Source organism: Vollenhovia emeryi, unplaced genomic scaffold (assembly GCF_000949405.1).
Source record: "Vollenhovia emeryi isolate VEMERY1.0 unplaced genomic scaffold, V.emery_V1.0 DF939245.1, whole genome shotgun sequence".
NCBI classification, from domain to species: Eukaryota; Metazoa; Arthropoda; class Insecta; order Hymenoptera; family Formicidae; genus Vollenhovia; species Vollenhovia emeryi.
The window spans coordinates 52186-70179 of NW_011967121.1; the positions used below are offsets into that span (position 1 = coordinate 52186).

At 38.2% G+C, this 17994-nt stretch overlaps 3 protein-coding genes across 4 annotated transcripts in view; 1 reads left to right on the forward strand and 2 right to left on the reverse strand.

The window, feature by feature from the left end:
• LOC105560010 (eukaryotic translation initiation factor 4E type 3-like) lies at positions 1–3873 on the reverse strand. Of its 2 annotated transcripts, none has more exons than XM_012008734.1 (6): positions 3675–3873; positions 1587–1707; positions 853–960; positions 620–742; positions 441–540; positions 1–375 (listed from the first exon to the last, which is right to left on the reverse strand). In XM_012008734.1, exons 1-6 carry the CDS (start codon positions 3818–3820, stop codon positions 341–343), a joined length of 633 nt encoding a protein of 210 aa, XP_011864124.1. In that variant the 5' UTR covers positions 3821–3873; the 3' UTR covers positions 1–340. The 2 variants fall into 2 exon arrangements, with proteins under 2 accessions (XP_011864124.1, XP_011864125.1); XM_012008735.1 differs by lacking the exon at positions 3675–3873 and adding an exon at positions 3174–3200.
• A 5232-nt stretch (positions 3874–9105) lies between these two features.
• Positions 9106–14855, forward strand: LOC105560011. The gene is made up of 6 exons (XM_012008736.1): positions 9106–10055; positions 10494–10523; positions 13360–13553; positions 13709–13903; positions 14054–14290; positions 14432–14855. Exons 1-6 carry the CDS (start codon positions 9884–9886, stop codon positions 14576–14578), a joined length of 975 nt encoding a protein of 324 aa, XP_011864126.1. The 5' UTR covers positions 9106–9883; the 3' UTR covers positions 14579–14855.
• Positions 14856–16054: 1199 nt separating this feature from the next.
• LOC105560020 (growth hormone secretagogue receptor type 1) overlaps positions 16055–17994 on the reverse strand; it is a 56017-nt gene continuing 54077 nt past the window's right edge. The window contains exon 8 of the mRNA XM_012008745.1: positions 16055–17308. Within this exon, the coding sequence (XP_011864135.1) occupies positions 17183–17308 (126 nt within the window). The 3' untranslated portion in view covers positions 16055–17182. The remainder of the gene's footprint in view (positions 17309–17994) is intronic.

Below are 17994 nucleotides of genomic sequence, written 5' to 3' on the forward strand. Positions count from 1 at the left end.
AATAGTAAATATAAAAATATATTTCACGTTTGTAAAATTGGTTACAACAGCAATTCGATTCCGAGCATCGAATCCGGCGTGTAAACGGCGCGTCGAACGCGCATTTAAACAAAGTTCACAAGTAACAAACTTTTAAAACACATTATATATATATTTATATGACAACTCTCTCCTTCTCCCTACAATATATTCCTTTGTGCTCTGAGTTTTCCTTTTTAGTTCGTATTACCCGATGCGAACATTTGTCATAGATCGCATATGTTCGTTTTATTGTCTCTCACAATCTTATATAATATATTTAACGACTCAATATACTCTTCATCACAATGTTGCCGTAAATTTAACGTCTGTTGTACGCGTGATGGGATTTGTGAGCTGGAAGGAAGAACATTTTGCTTTGTACTGTAAATTTTTTCCACCGGAAGAATGTTAACACTTACACTTGTAAAACTCGCCCAGGAAGTTTACGTTAGGCATCAGAGAGTGAACTTTGGGTAGAACCGTGGCTTTTGACACTAGGTCGGCATTTATATTCCAAATCTAGAAAAAGACGATACATTTTCAGTTCCAACTCATTGCGCGCCATTGGACGCCGCCACCTAATTTGAGATGCACGTACTTGAATAAGATCTTCCCGGTCGCGAATAGACACAGTCACCCCACAAATTTCGTCGTCCTGAGCCAGATGGTCGGCGAACTGTTCCCCGATAGCTGCGAGCACCACCTCTTTCCACACGCGCTCCTAAAATATCAAACAAGCAATGTCAGACGTGATGAAAGTCTCGCGGACAAGTTAACAAATTGATCGCCCAGACAAAATTGGCGCTCGTGTAAATGCATTAGAATATTTACGGTATCATATTTATGGCACTTTAATCTCCAGGTACCGCCCTTTTGATTCAGTTTGTCTTCCCACAAAGGGTATCTGTTGTCTCTCATTAAATGGTAACTGTATTTGACCTGTGGCGACAAAAATTTACGAATAACTTGTTGTAAAATGTAAATGACTGGTTGTAAATGGTAAGCGATGAGGTGGTGTGTCATAATTAAGTCATAAACGGCGTAAGTAAATGTTAGATAGCGTAACACAATTTAAGCTAAACCTAACGACACAATTAACGCCACTTATAAATACAACGGATATGTATTAATTAATCGACGTAACGCGAGGGCAATAAGAGCCAGACGCTGGATACTGAGTGCGGATATAACAATCTTTCGTGTCTTGTTTATTCGAAATTGACTATGTCGAACGTTTAACGAAAAAATACATTCTACACGCGGAAACAGAGTTTTGTTGCTGGAATAAAACTCCATATCTACATATATGAGGGCGATAAAATTTTTTGTCACAATCAATTTATTTGTCACCATACAAAGTTCTTTTATGTGAATAAAATAAAAAAAGCCTACTGGCTAAATGTCTTCGTAGGAACATACGAATTTATTGTCCAATTATAGGCAGATTTAAGAAAGCTATTTTTAGTAAATATATAATAATTAACGAAATTGATTGCGACAGTATAAGATACTATACTGGCGAGTTGATTTCATCCGTGGACTTTTACAAATTCTTCTCGTCGTACCTGCATAGCCCCCGCATTTGGTATGTTATTGAAGACCGCCCAGAAAGTTTGTATGGTGTTTACGGTATAGATCTTCTGCAGGTTATTTTTGTATTCCTCGGTGGTTGTGCCGGGAATGGCTCTGTTAATGCAGCAATTGTTTCGAATTAGCGACGCATTTGTTTTTTTATAGCCTAACTAGGGTACACACTCCCTGCATTTAAAGTAAAACAGCAGCTGGATTCTGTAACCCGTTGTCCAGCGTCGTTGTCGTTACATCAACGACAACGGCACTGCACAACGAGCCACGGAATTCAGCCGCAGGTTTGCAATTTGGCGAAAGCGAGGAGGTGAGCGCAGCAATAAAAAAGAAGCAAATCTTATATCTTTGACAGGAACCAATTTCGTTCTTGCATCTCTCCGAGATACGTGTCTCTCTAAGGCTCGGTTTTGCATTTTCTGGTTAATTGTTAACCAGAGGTCAGTCGACTCTCTGGGCCAATTTAACAAATGTTGGTTAACTGTTAACCAGAGTCCAGTCAACGCCCTATCTTTTTCCATCTTGTTCTCTAAGAAGAGACAGAGGATCAGTTAACCTTCGGTTAGCAGTTAACCGACGTTTGTGAAACTGGCCCTGGGTCTCTTCTCCTCAGATAATAAAAAGATGGTCCGGTTAACAGTCAACCGGACAATGAAAAACCGAGCCTTAGTTTAACAAACGGCAATAAACTCAGTCCAAATGACAGCGGCAAACTAGATAATGGCGCTACAAAACGTGGCTCATATCTTTTACTTGTTTCAATTATACATAGAGCCAAGTTTCACAAACGTTGGTTAACTGCTAACCTTAGGTTAATTGATTCTCCGTCTCGTCTTCTTAAGGCCAGTTTCGCAAACATCGGTTAACAGCCAACCGAAGGTTAATTGATTCTCTGTCTCTTCATAGATAACAAAGCGATAGGAAAGATAAGGACAAAGATAGGAAGTAGACTGAACTCTGGTTAGCAGTTAACCGACGTTTGTAGAACTGGCCCTAAGTAACATAGAAAAAGATAGGCAGAGTCAACCGAACGCTGGTTAACCGACGTTTGTAAAACTGGCCCATAGAAATGCGTCTGGAATAAAACATCCGATATCAGTATAGTGACGTAAAACGTTGTTCGCGGCAGAAAATACGACTAATGTCTCCTCGGTGGTCGAATTGGTTGAGACGCCCGCCTAGCGAGTGGAGGTCCAGGTTCAAACCCTGGCCGGGGTGATAGTTTTTCGCAATAAACTTAGAATAGAATATTTAGACACTGCCACCCTGTCACGGCTCCGAGTCCTTTAAATTCTTTGAAATTTGTGTTTAACACATACGAGCCATATTAATTTATTAAATACGATTAAGTCGTCAGTCATGATATAATTGCATCCCGAATTGTATTATGTTTGAAACGGGGAAACTTGTAGTCAACCCAACTGGCCAATTATTTAATCAATATATTGCACAACGTGTTTTGTATTATTTTTAATCAGCCGAATCCATCGGTGCTTGGAAATTTCTGGGGGCCAGTAGTTTCACAAACGATAGAAACGAAAAGTATTTCATTTCGCGTGCAAACGCACCGTGTCCACTGTGAAATTATCATTTATCTGCAACAACAATTAGACATATTTGTTCACCAGTGACAAAGCATTTTGATGAAAGTATCACGTGAGAAACTTATACGCGTCTGTTCTACCCAACGTAATCTATCGATTTTACACTCTAAACAATTGTACAGTTGATCGCGTTAATTTTCTCCCCTCCCCGCGCGCAACGGTAATAATAGTAACATCATTCATTAGCGAAACACATAAATATGAATAAAGGTCTCTCGGCGACGCAATGGCGGTTGCGAAGACAGCGGTGTGACGTACAATTTACGATTAATTCCTATTCGCGTTATTTAAACAGCCGGGGATCAGAGGTGACGACCTTCGCCGACGTCGGCGCTTCGCGGAACGTACGCGGTGTCGAGCCGCGATTTGACAAGTGCGGCAAGATAAGGACTGAGTGCACCGTCGCGTCGGGATGCGATTCGCACGGCGAAAACCGACAACGGAGATCACCGGGTTCCCTCTCACTTGTCGAGCCAGAAGGTCCACGGCGTCTGCAACGGATCGCCGGAGTTGTTATCCCTCTCGTTCGCGCCGACGGCCTCGTCCGACGACACCGGCGTTTTCAACAGGTCCGCCGAGGTGCCGTCCGCTCCGCATTCCGCCGCGGCCATGTTCGAAACGACGGTGCCCAGCAGCGCTACGACGTCACGAAAAAACTCATGTGATGATCACCGCCGCCGCCGTCGATGACCACGAAAACCGATGACGCGCGTCGAGGGAAAAAAAGGGGCGGGCGTAGCGGCGGAAGTGACGAAACGCGGAACGTCCCTGGGGACCGGCGCGCTTACGACGTCCGATTCAAAGCTTCGTCGATGTTGCGTTTCGAGATCGCACGAATTAATCGGCTCGCCGCGTCTTTATTGAGTTGTGAAACACGGACGGCAGCTTTTCTTCAAGCTGTCACTAATAAACGCCAAATGCATAAAACTTTTCTGGACTAATAAAGGATGTACCGTCATCGTCTTCTAACGATGTACTCGAGTTGTCGAAAACGATTTAACGACCTTGACGACCAATATATTTTTCAATTTTAATTTGTCTTCAATTTGGTTTCTACATTTGTTTCCTAATACGGTCGCGTTATGCAACAATAAAAAATACTACGCGACTATCAGGATGATTACAGAGTATTAACGTTATCGACTGTTTCAGTAATCAAAAAATAAAATTACAAAGTATGTACGTCTAACCAAGGCCGGGAAGTAACTCCACAAACAACACGCATGTCTAAACGACGTCTTAGAAACGTCTTACGAGAGACATCTTTAAGATTTTACGAAAAGACCGTAAGACGTCAGAAAAAAATGTCTTTAAGACGTTGTCAAAAAGATGTCCTTACAACGTCTTGTAAAGATGTCTTAAATTGAATACAGGGTGTACTAAAACCACCGGATATCCTTTCAATCGCAGATTCCTTAGACAATTTCAAGAGGAAAATTCTAATAAAAAAATGTCGAGGCTATGATAGTTTTTAAATAATAAGCGATTATATTTCACAAACGACAGGTCTGAGATTTCGCGCGCTCAGGCACGGCGACATGACGAGTGATAAAAGTATTCCTATGTGTTTCGCGAGCGAGCGAGAACCAAAGTCACCGTTTAACGGGACAGAAAATATTTGGGAAGACGATGATCCGGTTATTTTGAAAACTTGGGGATAAAGAGAGGCGGGAGACTAGATTGAATCTAACTGAAAATTCCAAGTTCACTCAGAATATCGGAGATCGACTAAATCGAAGGATATCAGTCTGATCAAGATGCTCATCATAGTGAACCCCTCCCTTTTATTAATAAGACGTTACGCAAAGTTAACAAAAGAAATGGTTAAAGATAACAAGAGGAACAATTAATTCGAGAACGAATCGTCAAGTCTGTTGTGAAAGTTGTCACTATGCTAAAAAGGGCGATATTCGTAGGAACACCTTTATCACTCGTCGTGTCGCCGTACCTGAGCGCGCGAAATCTCAAGCCTGTCATTTGTGAAATGTAATCGCTTATTATTCAAAAACTATTATAGCCCCGACATTTTTGTATTAGAACTTTTGTCTTGAAAGTTTCTAAAGAATTTATGATTAAAAGGATATCCGGTGCTTTTATGAATATACACCCTGTATATATTCTTTTATAGTAAGTAAAATTTTATGTTCCACGTTTGTAACGATTTAGTTATGTGGTTCGTGATTTGCAAGTGCTCAAATTTTATGTCGGGAAGTTGGAAATTGTCCTATTTAATACTCATAAAATTAGAAATTTATTGTAAACGTAAAACCAGGCCGACAATCCCGTTTGAATAGCGCGCGGCTCTTTGCGTAACCGCCATATTGGTCGACTTATCGCACGAGAGGTTTACGCGGGTCTTCGGCTTTGAACTACAGCAGTAGTCTGACGCGTACGAGACCCGTTATAGATATATACCGTGTGTTATCAAGTAAATGTTGAAATTTCAGCGGTTAGCGACTTTATTACATGTATTTCGGTCACTGTCTCTTCAGTTGACTTCAACTGATAACGAGTGTTCCGAGCTAACGCGTCGCACATCGTCATTAAACGCTACGCCGGACAATGCCTACTACGAAACGCTAATTAAATGAAAAATTGCGACACGCTCTCCAAGCCATCTGTTACCGTACGAGGACACGCGACGCGCGCTTTTCTTACGTAAAGAAATGGATTCTTACGTAAAGACAATCCATTTTCGCTCTTAACAGAGACCACACGCCGACGTGTGATGTCAGTGATAACATTCATTAATGACAGATAAGTCGATCTATCTTGGGAAGAAGTTGAGCCTCGTCATTCACACACACGTTGCGTTCAGCGTGCGTGGGAGTGAATAGATTGTTTCCGCGACTGCTAGTAACCCGGCGGATGCGTTCACTCACGAAGTGCCAGTGAATATTTTCTGTCTCTCTCGCGAGTTTTTTGTTCTTGTTCAGATAACATCAAAATTCGTGTTACACGAAACCTCCGTACTATAAAATGTTTTAGTATACGAATTTATTTCAGCAAATTGAACGCTGACGCTTAAACATTTTTTTTCCAAAAAGAAATATTAATCTCCTCACGTTTACTGTAAAAAATCAATTGCTAAATTTTATGAATGTATTAATTATTAACTGACAGACGCCGAACCCGTCTCTACTTGACGAAATTATCAACGCAGAGAAAAATTTCGATCGGACAAACCAACTAAATAGCGTTTCCGGTGGTTAATTTTTCCGATTACGTTTTCCGATTAAATTATGGATACTTCCGAAGAAATTCGATCGAAAAACCGATCATATTTCCATCGGATATATCCGTGTGTTATCATGTAATTGGATTATCCGATTATATTTAATCGGATATTTTTCTCAGTGAAGGCATCAATTATTCGTTAGATGTCAACGCATTAATTGCTCATTTTCCTTTCCCCAATCCGACTGAAATAATTATACAGCATCGATAAAAAGATTATTGTAAATATGCATGTACGTTAAAAATTGTATATCGATTTATTTGTATTTCATACACCGAGAAAAATTTCCATCGAATAAACCGAATAAGTTAAAGTGTTTCCGATGGTTAATTTTTCCGATTGCGTTTTCCGATTAAATTATGGATACATTCGATAAAATTTGATTGAAAAATGATCATATTTTTCATCGGATATGTCCGTTTGTTATTATGTAATTGGATTATATTTAATCGGACATTTTTCTCAGCGACGGCATTCATTATTCGTTTTCCTTTCCCCAATCGGAACTGAAATAATTATACAGTATCGACAAAAAGATTATTGTAAATATGCATATGCATTAAAAAGGGAATTGTACATCGGTTTATTTGTACTTCATAAATATACATTTTCTTTTCCCTCCTCAGTTGCATCAATAACACGTTCTTGGGAGAAGGAAGCATTTCAAGAGCCTCAAATTCTAATCTAAAATTTCAGTGTAACGGTACAGAAACTCCATCTCCAACTCCAGAATAGATTCCACGTCCGTCACGATCGACTGTCGGGCGAACCGCCCACCTGGGATTTAAATTAATCTCGTTTATTTCGGGGACACCCCGTATAAGCACGCATACAACGCATACAAACGCAGATCGACTTGTTTCAAAGAGCATCTTCGAGCTCGGCGTCGACGGCACTGGACGATATTCGTGGTCGGGACGCGGCAGCGAGCGGCAACAAGCCTTTCGCTCCTTCTCGCGTATTTTTCATCTCGCGTAGATCCGTCCGAAGCTGCGTCGTCACTTGCGAACGGAGACCGAGTTTCGTTCGCCGTTGCCTCCGCGAACCGTGACACGGCACACGTAAACGCCCATGCTAAATTTACCTCGCGTGTTGAAGCCGCGCGATGGATTCTTCTGGTTCACTGCAGCTTCGGGCTTGCCGTTGCCGCGCGCGTACATTGTGCCGCGAAACGAGAAGTTTCCTTGTGTAGCACGCGAGCGTCCTGTCGCTCGCTCTGGAACGTGACCCTTTGACGGACCTGTGCCTGCCAAACTGGCCAGCGCGTGCAATAGATTTGACAGAAGTACCCTCGGCCGCCCGGACGAACAGTGATTGACAATTCAATGGCAATCCTGGCAGGACGGACAAAACGGAAGTTTCGAAAGACGGAAAAGCACGCGGCGTTTAATCACTTTTGAATCCACGAACGATGTCGCTTAAAAGCACTTTGGCTCCAGTGTCCGGGAAAAAGTTGAAAGTTATATGCATTATACTTTTGATTATGCAAAGTAAAGGTGGACGGCGAGCAACGAGACGAAGCTGCGCTTCGTTAAAATATGAATAGAAGCTGTTGCGTAACTAAATTATTCACAGCTTTATAAAGTGTATACTAGCAACTTTTACATTTTTAATATACATATATCAACAGCTGACTTCACCTTCTGGATTCGATGGTGAATCATTTTGGTCGATCGACTATTAATCGTTGTGATTGCACGATTTCGTCATCCTTTTTATCTCCGCTCGGCTTATATCTCTAGACCTGCTGATTTTCGATAAGCATTAGTCGTTAGTTTGGTGTCGTGAAGACGTATTGAATTTTCTGGTGGAATTTGTATTTGTATCTAAAATCCGAAGAACCGTAATTCGAAAGGAAAAATATTTTCTGGCCTGCATTCGCGTGCGGCTGCGTCCATATTTTTCTCGCCACTTCCCTGCCGGAAATAATTCTACAAAATTCTACAAAAAAAATACGAAATTCTACGTAAATTTTAAGGGTTATAAAAATCAACGTGAAAACGCTAGAGTTGGAACACTTTTGTTCATTTTTGTAATATTCTACAAATCTACAGGTAAGCAGCCGTTTTAATTCTTTGAGATTTTGTTGTTTCTCGAATTTTTAAAACTAGTACAGTTTTGTACTAATTTTTTCAAAATTGTACATTTTCATAAACTTGAAATAATTTCTTGATTTGAGGACATTGGAATCTCTGGTACTGTTTCGTAGATATTTTTACAAAGAAATTAATGTTTCAACGAAGATATAAAAATTTCTACAAATTTCTGTTTCAAGTCAATTTTCTGTAGTTATTTATAGAAATTTGTTTCCGTTAGAGCTGCCGGAAAGGATTCTACAAAATTCTACAAAGCTATAAAATATAACTGCCGGAATCTAAGACATTCTACGTAAATTTAAAAAATGTTAGAAAAATCAACACGAAAGTGCTAGAGTGAAACACTTTTGTTAATTTTTGTAATATTCTACAGGTAAGCAGATGTTTTAATTCTTTAAGATTTTGTTGTTTTACAAATTTTTTAAACTAGTGAAGTTTTGTACTAATGTTTACAAAATTGTACATTTTCATTAAATACTACTTGCAATACTTTCTTGATGTACGAACATTGTAATTTATTTGCTATTTCGTAGATATTTTTACCAAAAAATCAAAGTTTCAACGAAGATATAACAATTTCTACCAATTTCTATTTCAAGTCAATTTTTTGTAGTTATTTGTAGAAATTTGTTCCGCTAGGGCTGCGCGTATGTGTAATAGCGTACCGCATTATCGTGGATATTTCACGGGTGCCGCGTTAACGATCTTCCGGTGGCACGTCAGTTCCGAGTCTATACTTTCGTGCCATCATTTTTCAATATCATTCAATCTTCGCGAAGGTCGATTTTAATGACAAAAGGCAGACTCGAATTCTATGGACAGAGCTGAACGCTCTACATGTACACGTAATCGTTGCCACACCTATTATCGAACGCTCAGTAGTGCGCAACAGGTTTTAGGTCGTAAATTACGTTCGTAATTCGCTCTTCAATTTCGCGCAATTCCCGCAAAGGTCGCGCTAAAGTGTTACGCAAGCGGACAATTTGAAATTTTGTCGAAGAAACGTAACTGCGGGAACGCTTTTGCGATCGTTCTGTATCTACTTTTCGCTATATCTACGTTCGCCGAGCGACGCGTAAGAATGCAAATTCTCAGATTATCGAACAGCCGTAAACGATTGTGTCATTACTAGTTTCCTATTCTTATGCGACGAAAAACTCGCGACGCGGTAAATGATGGTTTAATAGTTGACGATAAGCCGCGCGAAACTAGTACGTTCCTGTGTGCTATCGAGTGCTCGCATTTCGCTGGCTCGTGGCTGCGTAGAAGAACCGACCTCGTCGCCGTCGTCGTCTTGACATTTCCCGGTGAGATGCCGGCTAACGCATACCGCTGCCAGCATGTACAGACGAATCTCACACTATTCCCCGCGCCGAAAGTGGCTTTTTCTGGCCGCCTTGACTTCGTGCGCCGTGCTCGTCGTACTTCTCGCGCGGCATCCGTTTGTCGAGAATAACGCAGCAGCACGCGACACTTACCTGGACGACGTACCCGCAGACCTCTATCAGACAGGTGAGAATCCCCTCCAAACGTAATAAGCAGGGTTGGAAAGTAACTCGTTACTACTTTTTTTTCGGTAACTGTAACTTAACTTCGTTACTTTGTCTTCCATCCACTCGTCCATCCGTTATAACGTTTGATTGTGGTACATAAATAGTTATACTTCTTAAACCCATACCAGACTATGGATGGAGACCGGGGTTAGATTACGATTTGACCATTCATTGAACTCGATGTTAGTAAACTTTACTCTGATTCGTCAAATTTCAATCTAATATCAATCTCAATCCGTAGTCTGATACGGGCTTTTGTTTTAGCCATGGTATGTGCACGTTCCTAAACTCATTAAAGAAACGTGTCGCAACCATTCGGTCCATCGCTGTACTTCTTTCTTTTTGTATGTACAGAAATAATTCTTTACTTCACATATTCCTTTTGTCACTGTTACAGTGCTGCGTACATGGTACAACTTTTCCAACGGTAAGTAGTTCTAACTACGTGTAATTTATATTAGAAAAAAACTTGACAAAATTTAATAAAAACGTAATGTGCGTTTTGCAATCTTTAATCTAGTTCACACCGTTAAATCAGTTGGTACGCGCATTATGTTGGTGCGGAGTAAACGTATGATACGTCATTGTTTATTCCGATTCAGTTTAAAACAGATCAGGTCAGATTTTTATTCCACACGAGGAAGAGAACGTTTTCTCAAAATTAATCCTGAAAGTCATGTAATCGTGGGACAACGCGATATTTCGAAGAATTTTATAAGAGTCTTTTGAAATTTTACCATACATTTTATTAGTATACAGTTACACCTAGTATACATTTTATCAGTAGAACGTATGGTAACCCGTGGAAAATGGGAATATCTCATTACATCCCACACAGCACAGAAAAATTGCAGGAAGATTGCAGAAATGTTACATTGCAAGATTGCAATATTGCAGCAACGTTGCGTAACATTGCTGCAACGTTTCTGGAGGATTGCAGCAACGTTGAAATATCCGCCCTCAGAGAGATTGCAGTGCAACATTATAGCAATGTTGCAGCGCAATATTTTTGGAATAATTTGTTGTTTACATAAGAGAATTTACTAATTACATATGCATCCGGGCCTTTTTCAATACACAGCAAGTTATTGCGAAGCAACCTAAGGAGATTATGTCGCTTCGCAATAGATGGAGATTGCGAGCAACACCGCACTGGTCAAGTACTTAATAATTCGCGCATTATTGGTATCAACGAAAATAACATTATAAAATTCTCGTAATAAGAAAAATTTTTTAAATAGAAAATATAGTATTTTCATTATTTTTGAAACATTACTGCAATATTGCTATCGAAAGTTTGCGACTTTATATTCCTGCAATGTCTCTGCAAGATTGCACTGCAATCTGCAAGATTGCAACGTTTCTGCAATGTAACTGCAACCATCTGTGCTGTATGGGCCTTAGATATAAGAACGGACTATGAATACCGGCCATACAGTTCTTCAAAGAGAGCCACGTTGTCCCATTACATGATTTTCAAAGTATATTTAAAAGATAATTCTCTCCGTGCAGATGAAGTACCACTGCCGCGAAGACGAGCGAATGCAAGCAATGCTGCTGGATGCATCCATCATTAGAATTCAATCATGGTAGCCATGCGCGATAGAATCTTTTGACACGCGTACCAACTTGGTTTGATACCCCTGATACAGGAGTATCAGACTAGAGCGCACTGAGGAGATTTGTCGCTTTAAGGGGATGCTGGAGTGATTCTGCACTTTTGCACCTTTTGCACTTAAAACTGTCTGTTTCGTGAAAACATTTGTGTAATATACAAATTCAATGGCTCACGTGTACAGATCGTAAGCAGCTTGCTATTCCGGCTAAATTAAAGAACAATGTGGCATCACTGAAACTAAGTTTGTAAGTCTAATAAAAATTAATAGTGAGCAACACACACGTACAGTACTCGCTATTAATTTTTATTAGACTTAGAAACTTAGTTTCAGTGATGCCATATTGTTCTTTCATTTGGCCGGAATAGCAAGCTGCTTTCGATCTGTACACGTAAGTCATTTAATTTGTATATTACACAAGTGTTTCCGCGAACTGATAGTTTCTTATAGGTTAGGAAGGTGCAAAAGTGTAGAATCACTCCAGCATCCCCTTAATGAATGATGTCACAACTAGCACACGTAAAACAGGACTTCTTAAGTACAATAATTTTCTACTGATTATGCAATCGTAAAAAGAACTGAAAAAGATAAGTCAGAAATGCGGAACAATATTTGCTCTCGTGGACACTTCTGTTTCGAGAAACTCGCATTAAAACGTTGAAAATTAATAATGGCTCATATGTTATTGTTACTCTCTTACTAGACCGCGGCACTGCCAAATATAATTAGAGAAATCTGATCCAAGCATACACAGCATGATTGATCGAAGGTACAGCACGTTATTCTATACGCGCTTGAATTACATAAATAACAGCCTGTACAATGGTAATATTGCGAATTACTAACAATGTGTTTAAACCACGAGGTGATGCACAAAAGCCGTGTCTATCATTACAAGTAAAAATTTAAAATCTTGACACTGATTGACGTTTATCAATAGCGGAGTTTCAAAGTATAAAGACACAGTTAATTTTTGTTCATGTATTGTCATGCATTGTATTCTTACGGAATTTTCTGTATATCCGTTGATTCGTCAATTAAATTTGATAAATTCGGTAAATTGAAGAAATTTATTAGATTTCTAAGAACCTCTGCGATGTTGTATATTGTACAAGATGTTTATACGTTTTATTGTATGAATTGTAAGTACACGGATATGTGTAACTAAATTATATTGCATAGGAATGTGCAATTTTACTTTGCTGCTTAGCTGAAAAATTTATTCCACGGAATACATTTGACTAAAGTTTCGATAATTCAGATATAACGATGCAATTAATTGAACTGCGTGGACGTGCATATTTGCCTCACGTCTGGAGATTATTTTTATAAATTTGTAGATGCGAATTCTTTTCTTTAATATCATGTGAATATTTCTATAGGTAGAAATTATTATCAGAAAAATGCACATCTATTTCAGAAAAAAAAGTTAATTTACATTATTATTTTTAAACCAAGAGAAATTGACATTTTAATATTGTAAAAGAATATGTAGACTACGTGTCGTTTAAACTTGGACCCCACTTTGCTCGATATAAAAAGACTGGCACGAATTTTTTTGTCCTGAATTGCAAGACGATATATTTGTACTGTACAATCGAATATATAATAAATTCTTAAAATAACCAATAATTAACTATTGTTTAGGTGAAAAATGGTACAACAGGAAGAATTTGTCCGCCTTGAGCCCAGAAGCCTTTCACGATTTGTACATCGACATTCAACAAGATTGGATAATATGGAGTCACGATCCAGGGGAATCGTACCGGCTTCAGGAACCAGATGTGCAAGATCCATCGATAGGACAATCAGCTGCGATACGCGAAATTTTCAACGATAAGGTAGTAAAACGATTGTCACAATTTCGCGAGAAATGCGAGAAACAAATTCGTATTTTTTCAAGAATAAGCGATTCTACGAATACGTAAACAGCTATGCTCGACCGATGCTCTTTGCATATTAATAAATATCGAATTTCATTTATTGCTCTCTACAGAAGAACGGATTTTTCATAGAGTGCGGCGCGTACGACGGGGAAATGCGCAGCAACACATTGTTTCTGGAGCGGTTTAATGGATGGTCGGGTCTGCTGATAGAAGCGGATCCCATCAATTTCACCAAGATGCTGCAAAAGAACAGAAGGGCCTATCTCTCGCCGACGTGTCTCAGCATCACTAAGAGCCCCACGGTGGTAAGGAACAACGATCGATGATTTGTCATCGTTAACGGCGCGACTTCGAGACAGCGCCGTCGCGAAACCCGAGCACCAATTTTCGGCCCGGCGTGTCGCGCCGACATTACGCGAGCTCCGAAAAGTCTGACGAGTCCCTCGAAATTACAGGCGTCCTTCCTCATGGCCAGGAATGTAGGTCGTTTGCACGAGTCCAAGAACACGACGGAGAACGCGAACACGCCCGATGTGGCTTACACGGGGGAGCACGTGGGCGTGCAGTGCCTACCGTTGACACTTTACATCGCCGCGTTGGGCGTCGAAACGGTCGATTATTTCAGCCTCGACGTCGAGGGCAACGAGATCGACGTGTTAGAAACGATACCGTTTAACGAGGTGGACATAAAGGTACGGCACTCGCCTCGGTCCATCTCTCTGTTTGCACGACTGATGCCGAGATTGCACGCTGCGTACTCGCGTACTCTCGTCCCCCTAGAACGTAATGATTTCCGCGGCACGATGATCACGAGGTGTACGTGTGCATTTTAGGCCCTCTCCGTGGAGTACATACACAATGCAAAGGGACGGAAATACCTGATCGACATGATGGAACAACGGGGATACTACGTTTACAGTTTCGTCAAGCATCCACTGAATTTAGCGAACGACATCATTTTTGTAAAACGCGACGTGTGACGAATTGATACGAAAAAAAGTGCAACGTTTCTAAAATAATAATAATGTTCCTGTGTAGTTATTTTAATAATATCCAACCTCTGGATATTATTAATCTTATCTCGTTGACTTGTGCTAGTCGTAGTCGTAACAACGGACCGCTTTCGTCCAAAAAATTGATATATGCGAACAAACGTCTGAAACAATGAAGACATTCTTTTGTATTAAACAAGATATTTATAAAGCCATACTTTTGTAACGCTTTTAATAAAATAAAGTGCCCCTTTTTCTCTATTTACCATCTACGCTCCTATAGAAAATGTAATAACAAGTCACGCACAACGACATTTCGTTATCTTATAATAATTTTACAATGTCTTAGCAATTATGAATAAATAGGAATCAACGCAATTGTACAATCAGCAACTTATAAGCATGCATGGCACGTGGCATTTTTATTTGGTAGAAATTAACCGCATTTTCTTACAATTCTCTCAAAATTTTCTTCAATTAGCTAATTACATTATGGAGAACGTATTGCTCTCAGTTATTCTAATGAGCAGCTTATTTTAAGAACATAATTTGGTAGAAATGAAACATTACATCAACATAGATTAGTGCATAAGGTAAATAAGTGCATATCAATATTTTTGAAAATTGCTTCAGTTCGCCATTGAAATTAACAATTGATATTATTATTTATATTATGTAAGCTATTTATACTGTTTAATATTAATTAACTGTTTCGATAAAATATATCTGGATGCTTTATACGTCTGCTTCGTAACAGTTTCTAAATATTTTAAACTTTATAAATGGCTGGAACGTGCGTTAACGACGCAAATATTTTCGTATTTACTTTAGAAATAGTTGCAACGAAAGAGTTCAAATTGGAATAATTTAATGGATTGCGAAGATGACTTACGATTAAAACAGAAGGAATATTTATTGCTTGCTCACGATCAGTTACTTCGTTAAACAACAAAATTATTGATAACGAGTTTCTCTTCTCGAAAATAATTAACAATTATAGCGCAGATAAGGTACTTAACTCTCACGAAGATTAATAAATATTTCTGTGTCGATGAAAAATTAGTATCTTAAATCTCGTGTTACAATTACGCTATTTTTCACATTAAACTAAAATAATATTTTGTAGTCTTCTTAAAACAAAATTAATTTTGTGCAGTTTTTTGAATTGCGAGAGAATTGTTAATATGCATATTATTTAAATTAACATTAATTTGCATTTTTTAAAATTCTTCTAACATATTTGATGTCAGAATTTCCGCATTTTCTCTCAGTTCTCGATGGAATAAATTTCTTGGTAAAATAGAAGATGGTTTCTCCCACGCAAATGTTTACTAATGTAAGAGAATTAAATCCATAGTTAATTGATATTGGAAATTAAGCCAATTCGATTGCAAGGCAAATTTCTAATGAATTAAAAATGACGTTCGTTTTGACGGATATTTTATTTAAGTTTTAATTATCGATCTAACTTTTGGCATTTAAACAAAAATAATTTATACATTGAGATGCTTTGACATAAAATTTTACAAAGATTTTATACATAAGAATTCATCGAGAGAAAATGAAGGATTTCGGAGTTGCTTGTATACGAGTACAAGATTTTACAAGTACATTGTTTTTAACGTAATAATATATGTTCGAGTAGAGATGGTTCAGCAGAGTAAGTGAGCGCCAATTAAACACGTTTAATTAAGATATTTTATATTTGTATTATCTTATTTATATTTATACGTTTCAATCTAACCAATCATGATTGGAAATCGTTGCCCAACTGAACGTCAACTCTGTTCTAATATGCGCACTACAGCAAAATCGGACGTAATAGATTAAGTGTCATACGCAGATATTAATGTTTCCTGTAATATTTGTTATATCAACATAATTTTGATAATTTATTTACTACGGATGTGCACATTCACCAAATTTCGGTATTTTTATTAGATATTAACCAATTTTTATCAATAAGTACTTGTTTTTTTTATGAGCACAAAATAATATCCTGGCAAAGTTACCGTATAAAATATTAGCCAACTTTCAGTGGTGCTAAATTAATCAATTTGAAATAATATGATAATAATGAATAATGCAATATATAATAATAATGCAATAGTCTCATCTATAAATAAGTGTATTTCCTGAAACGTACTGTAATAGATAACGATAAATATTTAAATTGTCGGAATAACAGTTTTATTAAAACTAATGACGATGAAATCCTTTCAAGCGGTTAGATTATGTTGACTGAATTATATTATCGTTAAACGAACAATGAAAATATTTATCATGTCATATTTATCTCAGTCTTATTTTGTCAGGAAAACAGGTGATATTAAAAGACGAAACTTCGTATAACATTTTATATGACTATTCCTATAACAATTGCACAGAAGCTTCTTAATTTCTCAAATGCTTCGCGTAAAATCTGCCACCTTGTGTTAGCATACGATAGCTTCGAAAAGAAATAAATTGTACATCGCATTTAAATGCCTACGTCCACGTTAAAAAGTATTTCGCTTCTCAGATGCCAGCATCGTAGAAAATACCTACCGTACATACCACGTTCAATAACAAGACGTGTCGCTTAAAATTCAATTAATTTTCTGACTTATGTACAAAATTTGCGATTTCGTTTTCGCTTTTGTGCCGACTTTTAACAATATCTTGCTTCTGTCGTCGAATTTTATCGCTGATTCCATCGGAATAGCGAAATTCTGATCCCTAAAATATAATAAAATAATCTCAATGTCAATTGGTGTAAAAAAGTAAAAAAAAATGAAAAGATTATTTCGTTATTTCGCTTCGTACTCGGTTCTCTCTCGTTCTACATGTTTGCTTAATTGAATCTACATTAAATTTATCACAATTAAAGCGTTTAGGAACGGAAGTCGCGTACAAAGCGCCATTTCTACGTGAGTCGTCTTGGAAGAACTATTTCTACTTACCGTATACGTAGTTTATGTAAAATATATATGACAAATGTATAACGTATCACGTATAAAATCAAGGAACTAAGGTCATCGCAATCTCTGACGTTGCAGGTGTCTAATACAATTATTGTACTCTAATCTCGTTTGGACTTGTAAACCGTGTCTAATTGTAAGTTAACATTGACATAGTAACATTTAGTAAACATTCAGTTAACAGGTATTTCTTACTATTGCTACAAAACATTCAAATACTTTATATTTAGTCGTTAAATATCAATAAATATGTCCACTTAATTATACAATCGAATGGAAATCCTGGGATGTCATAATGAAGTACAACACACGAAAAGAGAGAGCTAGCATGTGTAGAGAGGCAAGAGAAAAGCCCGGCTTGTTGTTGTACAATTCTGTTCGATCTGTGTTTCAGCTTTCAACTGTGCTCGCTAAATTCAGATCGCTGCATCAAACTACTCAATA

What these genes read in the sequence shown, in the direction of transcription:
- LOC105560010 (XM_012008734.1), bottom strand. Translation starts at nt 3,820, where the DNA reads ATGGCCGCGGCGGAATGCGGAGCGGACGGCACCTCGGCGGACCTGTTG. An exon ending in CAAATGCGGGGGCTATGCAG is followed by an intron (nt 961 to 1,586) that starts GTACGACGAGAA and finishes TTGTCGCCACAG; the next exon opens with GTCAAATACAGTTACCATTT. An exon ending in AGTGCCATAAATATGATACC is followed by an intron (nt 743 to 852) that starts GTAAATATTCTA and finishes TTGATATTTTAG; the next exon opens with GAGCGCGTGTGGAAAGAGGT.
- LOC105560011 (XM_012008736.1), top strand. Translation starts at nt 9,884, where the DNA reads ATGTACAGACGAATCTCACACTATTCCCCGCGCCGAAAGTGGCTTTTT. An exon ending in CGCAGACCTCTATCAGACAG is followed by an intron (nt 10,056 to 10,493) that starts GTGAGAATCCCC and finishes TCACTGTTACAG; the next exon opens with TGCTGCGTACATGGTACAAC. An exon ending in TCACTAAGAGCCCCACGGTG is followed by an intron (nt 13,904 to 14,053) that starts GTAAGGAACAAC and finishes TCGAAATTACAG; the next exon opens with GCGTCCTTCCTCATGGCCAG.